Source organism: Bos grunniens, chromosome 15 (genome assembly GCF_055505025.1).
Source record: "Bos grunniens cultivar Pamir isolate PY7600 chromosome 15, Bosgru_T2T1.0, whole genome shotgun sequence".
In the NCBI taxonomy this organism is placed as follows: Eukaryota; Metazoa; Chordata; class Mammalia; order Artiodactyla; family Bovidae; genus Bos; species Bos grunniens.
In genome coordinates, this window is record NC_141179.1 from 61,508,747 (window position 1) to 61,515,674 (window position 6,928).

Consider the following 6,928-nt stretch of genomic DNA (forward strand, 5'->3'; position numbering starts at 1 on the left):
AGTCAGATAAACCAGGCTCTAAGAGGCTTGACGTTAGGAGAGAGGTCTGGGAGACCTCTTTTCATCTCTCAATCCTCAGCAAATTCATCCACCATCCTTATTCTCAAATGCTAACCTTACTTCCTACTTTATTGAGAAGATGAAGTTCATCACAGGAGAGCTTGTACAGAGACTGTCACCACATCTCCCCATCACCATCATCTGTCCCCACCACACCTCCCCACCCAGCAGCATCTACACTCACAACTCTGCCTGATACAGGATATGAGCTCTGCATCCTCCTGCCTAAAGCCAGTCCCCCCAGCTGTGTCTGAAATCCATCTCTTCCTCCAACACCATTATTTTTCACTCTCTACTCAATCATTTGCACCACCATACAAACAAGCAGTTATTTCTCCCATCTTAAAACACAAAAATGAAAAGAAAATTATCTTTACCCAACTTCCAGTTTATCACCTGCTTTTCTCTTCATCTTTGAATCAAAATTCCTGGAAAAAAAAAAACTGTCTATATTTACCTTTCTTTGGGCTTCCCAGTGGCACTAATGGTAAATAACCTGCCTACCAGTACAGGAGATGTAAAGAGATGTGGGTTCAATCCCTGGGTTGAGAAGATCCGCTGGAGGAGGGCATGGCAACCCACCCCAGTATTCTTGCCTGGAGAATCCCATGGACAGAAGAGCCTGGCGGGCCACAGTCCACGGAGTCACAAAGAGTCGGACACGGACTAAAGCAACAGCACACGTGACATTCATCTCATTTTTATTCATCTCTTGCCAATCACTAAAACACACACCAGTCAGGATTTTGCTCCCCTAACTCCAAAGGAACTTCTCTAGCCAGGGGTATCAGCGATCTTTACAACTGCCACATTATTGTGCCATTTCCCCTAACTTAACCTGTGAGCAGTGTCGGGTACAGTTGTCACCCACTCCTCCTGATACACACACTTTACTTGACTTCTGGGACACCACATTCTCTTCATTCCTTTCTTTCCTCAATGACCCTTCTGTTTCCTTTGGATAAAAGAAGAAAAAAACTTCATCTTATCCTTGACCTCTTAGTGCTGGAATACACCAGGCTCTACCCTTGGTCCTTTTAACTTCTCTATTTACATACACCCAATCCCTCGGTAATCTTTTCAAGGCTTATGTCAATGACTCCCAGATTTTTACCTCAGACAGTGTATTTCTCCCCAAACCCAGTTTCAGCATTCTACATGGATGTCTTAAAGATACCTCAAGTTCAACATGTCCATACTAAATTCCTTATCTTTCCAAAAAACTTACTGTATCTCTAGCTATCCCATTTCAGCTGATGGCATATTTATCCTTCAAGTTTCTCAGGCCATAATCCTTAAAGTCATCCTTGGCTCTTCCTCTCACACTCAACATTCATCCATCAAAAAATTCTGTTTGCTCTACTTTCACAATATATCCACAGTCAAATTATGTCTTGTTCATTGCTCCCACACTAGTCTGAATAAATATCATTTCTTACCCAGGTTGATGCAATAGCATCTAATGGGACTTCCTGTTTCTACCTTTTTACCCCTACATTAGCAACACGGCAGTCAAAGAGATCCCTTCAGACCTAAATCAGATGATGTCACTCCTCTACTCAAAACCCTGCAGTTGGTCCCCAGTCAACAGTAAAAATCAAAGTTTATATTGGCCTAAAATGTCTTACATGACTTGGCTTCTGTTACATCTCTGACATCATATCCTAATATTTTCACCATTGTCCTTTGCTAGAGCCACACTGCTTAAATAGTAAATATTTGTTAAACAACTCAGTCCCAGTCTCCATGGAGCTCTTAGTCTACTGGGAGAAACAAAGATAAAGGATTAAAAAGAAGTTGATAATTAAAGCTCTCCTCTTCTTCCCATTCTAAATGCTATCAAATGAATGTTGAAGGTTGAGGATTTGCCTGGGGTGGCAGTACTTTAGGAGATGTAGGGGGTAAGCAAGGACATTTCAGGCAAGATGAACATTGCATATGCAAAGAGCTAGAGAAATGAATCAGCAGAACATTTAAAGAATTACAAGTAAAGCATCAAAGAATAACATTTGAAATTAGAGGATCTGGATGTAAAGAGGAATACAGTCTATATTTTAGACAGGAGTCAGATCATTAAAGACTTTCTATTTGTTTTTTCCCTGCTAGTTTTCAATCTACCTTCAGAGTAATTTATTAACCATATCTTTTTGATACACCTCAACAGAGCCAAGGCAATACTTGAAAAGAATTCTGAATTCCCCAAGTTAAAGGTACAAAAGAAAAACCCAAAGTCAAATTTAATTTGACAAGGTTAAGGAGTGGGTGTTCTACTATATCAAATTTAATCTGTACAAAATCATCTCTGGTAACATTATTTGTCCTGATCTACTGCGTTTAGACTACTTTAGTAAGGATTGATCTCCCTGTCTATCCAAACACTGATTCACTTACAGCAAGCTTCAGGCTAACATTGCTCTTACTAATACCCAACAAATCCACAAGGTTTAGTTTAGTTTCACACAATTTTGTATAAAAGGTGAACTGAGACTAGACTCAGCTACAGCTTTCCCCAGACAAGGCAGCTGTCTACGGAAAAGTCTCAGCATCTACAGTTATCAAGTGGTGAGTTACTTCAATTCGCAGATTTTTAAGGATCTAGAGAACAAATTTAGAGCTTTTTAAATTCTATTGTATAGGGAATCTGTGCTTGTTAACCTGGCATCTTAAATACACTGTATTCAATGTTAGCAAGCAATTGACTTTATATAGATCAATTCATCTGGCCTCTGAAATAGTCTCATTTTAAACAAAGGGGGGCAAAAGCAAATGATAATATTTATGAGATGCTAAAAATGATGAACTAATTTTGTAATACAGAAGTTTCTTTTTAGTCTTTTAAATGGTAATAAAGGGACAAATACAATGATCATGATTGCTTGCTTCAGAGTAATCACTCTAAAATAGACAGCAGTAATGTTCTAAACCAAACACTGCTCTGCTTAAATCATTATATTGGAGTTTTGATCTGTGATATGTTTCTACTTTAACAACAACAACAAAAAATTGAGGAGCATAATTAGAAATGCTTGTTCAAGAAACAAGTAAAGCAAAGGAAAAGGAAGGAAAAAACATTGCTGGAGCAAAATATGATAGGAGACGATGGATAGAAAAATTATTTTTGGTTTGGTCAGAATATATAAACGATTATAATTCTTTGGCTTCTCAGTTTCTCACAAGCCTTAATTGTTTGTTTCTCAGCCCAGGATGAAGTCCGTCCAGTTCTGCTTCCTTTTCTGTTGCTGGAGAGCAATCTGCTGCAGAAGCTGCGAGCTGACCAACATCACCATCACGGTGGAGAAACAGGAATGTGGCTTCTGCATAAGCATCAACACCACGTGGTGTGCAGGCTACTGCTACACCCGGGTAGGCACTTTGCTTTGCTGGAAGTGAGGGTGCTGAGGGTCTGGACAAGGCAGGCTTCATTGATTCCCACTTGTCAATATTTTAACTTTCCCAACGAATAGCCATGAGACCTTTAGCCAATACTGTTTTATGACTGGCTTTTTTACCATGATATAAACTAAATGTTTGGGCTCAGATTTGATTACAGTAAATGTAAAGAAGAGTCAGGTTTGATCTGATCAATTTAGTAATATGCTACTCTATTTTAAAAATTTTTAATTATTTCAAAAAATAGTTCTATGATAGATTTTACATATAGAGAGATTAAAAACATAAACATGCATACATTTAATAATAGAACAGCTACAATAGTCCCCAAAAGCCAATTTCTGTAATTGAGGCCTTTACAACAGAGACAGTACCAAAATATGTTTGCAAGCCATATAAAAGCACAGCCACATTATAAAAATTGTCTTATTGGCCTGCTGAATGCAAATACCAACAAGCAGCCTGAGAACACAATCAATCCTTGTAGACTGTTATAACCAAAATGAATCTGTAAACCCACACAGTTCTTTATACTGTTGAGAAAATCAAGGCATGGAGGCAAAAAAACAGTTTGTATTCACACAGCTTCTTTGAATTAATCCCAGGGGCAGTTTCTACTTTCTCTTTTTTCCCCTATAACACCTGGCTATCTATGCAGAATTTCATTCAATAAGCTGAAATTGAAAATACCAACCTTTTAATGAAATATACTTTATGGGGTGGTAAATGAGTTTGACCAAAATCCACTTATCACATCTTCTTGGGATATAGACTTAGTGGCATGATATTGAAATAACTTAAACAGAAGTAACAACTTTTCCCTCAGTGCAAATATATATATATATATATATATATATATATTTTTTTTTTTTTACTAGAAAGTGCTACAAAAAAACCTATTCTGCAAGGATTAAAGTTCTTATGTACAAACCATGTAGCCTTAGAAACTGTGACTTGTGCAAAATATATAGGCTTCAAGGTGGAGAGATGTCTACAAGACAGCGAAATAGTTAAAATCTTATATAAGCTTTCATAGTCAGGCTAATCTAAGCATTATCATTCCACATTATATACTTTTTGACTATAAACACTCAGGGACAATGCATTTGGAAAAAATTTCTGAGGAATTAAACTTCACTGATTCGTGGTTCAAGTTGTCATTAATACAGCTTTCAACTAAGTAAAAAAGTCAAATTAAAATTTGTCAATTTCTCTTGTAATCATTTTCCTCTATTGAAATTCAAATTTCTTGATAGTTGAAAAAATAATTAACATTTTGACAAAGACACAAGGAGTAATAAAAGAACTTATATTTTCTGAAATATCTGTAGAATAATCAGGAAACATGGTATAGCATATAGGTAACTTATGAGATATGTTTCCTTGATTAGGAATTTCATAAAAGAATTTTAAAGTGTAAATATTAGAGCGAGCAGTATTCAATCCCTGTCTCACTTTGATTAAGCTAAACAGAAACTTCCAGACTACTGTAACTCATCTGTCTCTCTCTCTGTCTCCTAAACCACTCAGGACTTGGTGTACAGGGACCCAGCAAGGCCCAATATCCAGAAAACGTGTACCTTCAAGGAGCTGGTCTACGAGACGGTGAAAGTGCCTGGCTGTGCTCACCATGCAGACTCCCTGTACACGTACCCAGTAGCCACTGAATGTCACTGCGGCAAGTGTGACAGCGACAGCACTGACTGCACCGTGCGAGGCCTGGGGCCCAGCTACTGCTCCTTCAGGGAAATCAAAGAATAAAGAGCAGCGGATGCTTTGAGCTGCCTACCCTTATCCTAAAGGACCAAAACATCCAAGATGTCTGTGTGTACATGTGCCTAGGCTGCAGACCACCACGGGAGACCCTACTGATCTCTGCTCTCCTGAGAAGGGGAGCTCCAGGAATGGAGAGGGCTGGGGCCTGTCACCACTCAGACCTGTATTCTACATCTGGTTCCATAAGTCTTATTCACTCTCACTTAACTTACAGACACGAGGGTGCTTTCCCGTTTAATAATCTTAGAAATCCTCTCAGGCAATCCCTTCCTCTTAAAGCTAGGGATACGGTCCCAGGGGAAGGAAATCAGCTAAAAGTAGGTGAAAGTCCTAAATGCAGCATTCTCCTACCAGACTCAAGAGCCCTCAAGAGCAGGGCCAACCTCTTCTTCATGATTGTAGCCTCAAAGCCTAACACTCCACATAGAATTTAGTAAGAAACTCAATAATGGCTTCCTTAAAGAAAGTAAGATCAGAAAGTTAGGGATCGGAGAACACTGAGAGAGGATGTTAGAGGCTATCTGATGAGGCTGCGCTCCACGGAAGCGGGGCATCAGCTTCAGTTCTGTCTTGCCTCTCCTCCTCTGGCACATGGAGGATGGAGACAGGATAAAACTCTCTGAATCATTCAGGCAGGTGGCAGTTACCAAGCTCAGGATTTCCAAGCTATTACTGCCGAGTCCTTTAGTTAAGGGCAAAAGCAAGAAATGTTAATATGGACTTGTGGAAACTAGCCACATCTATTCCATCATTTAAATAAATGGAACAAATGCTGTCAGGGTCCTGCAAAACTCCCTTTGGAAAGTACAGAGAACTATATCACCCTGCCCTTGAATGTAGGATCTACTCCTTTGGAAAGAGGTGGATTTGAGAGCAGATTTGAAAGCAATTTTGACAACTTAATAAGTGCATTTATCTTATCTTCAAATACATTTATGTAAAGAAAATGCTCTTTTAGAAAGATTAGCCATAACAAACAAAAAAAAAACTCACTGCTGTTTTCTAAAGTTCTCTCTGTGTCAGTACTCTTTTTTGTCTATCCATGTTCTCCCAGATCTGTTTCTTTCAAGAGGATAAATATTGAGACTATTTCATAAGTTGATTTCGAGATGTTACCTCTCAGTTATGTACTTGTTTCATACTCATATTAACTAATTTATTTAAATCCTATTTTTTTAAATAAAGATGCTAGCCACCAGAGTCATAGGTTTGGATTTTATTTCACATGTAAGCAGATGACTAAAATGTCTGTATGTTTATGATGGTAATAAAATAAATCTTACAAAAAAATCCCTAGTGCTTCTACAATATTTACTTGTACTGACCTTTGGAAATATTAATTTTGTTACATTTCTAAAAGTATTTCCTCGTTTAAATTTTGGGTCACTTTTTGAACTCTTTTTCTGATACAGTGGGGGTGGGGGAAAACCAAAGGGAGAATCACAGAGTGGATGGGGACGCTGGAAAGTCCAAGAAAGCTCATTCTTTGGATTTTTGAGATGAAAAATTGAAGGCCAAGGATGTCAAGTGACCCAACTTAGATCACAAAGACTGTATATGCAGGCAGGATAAGAACCCTGGATCCCGATCTCTTAGCCCAACTCTCCTATGATAATCTGTCATATTATGTCATGTTGGCAAGGACTGATGTAAAATTGCAGGTACTGGTAATCAGCTATGTGCATTCCAATCTGGTACTGAG

At 38.4% G+C, this 6,928-nt stretch overlaps 1 protein-coding gene across 1 annotated transcript; it reads left to right on the forward strand.

Annotated features, from left to right (window-relative positions):
• Positions 1-2,471: 2,471 nt before the first annotated feature.
• On the forward strand, positions 2,472-6,575 carry LOC147358357 (follitropin subunit beta). Its single transcript, XM_086338602.1, has 3 exons — positions 2,472-2,622; positions 3,259-3,423; positions 4,981-6,575. Exons 2-3 carry the CDS (start codon positions 3,265-3,267, stop codon positions 5,209-5,211), a joined length of 390 nt encoding a protein of 129 aa, XP_086194728.1. The 5' UTR covers positions 2,472-2,622; positions 3,259-3,264; the 3' UTR covers positions 5,212-6,575.
• Positions 6,576-6,928: the final 353 nt, after the last annotated feature.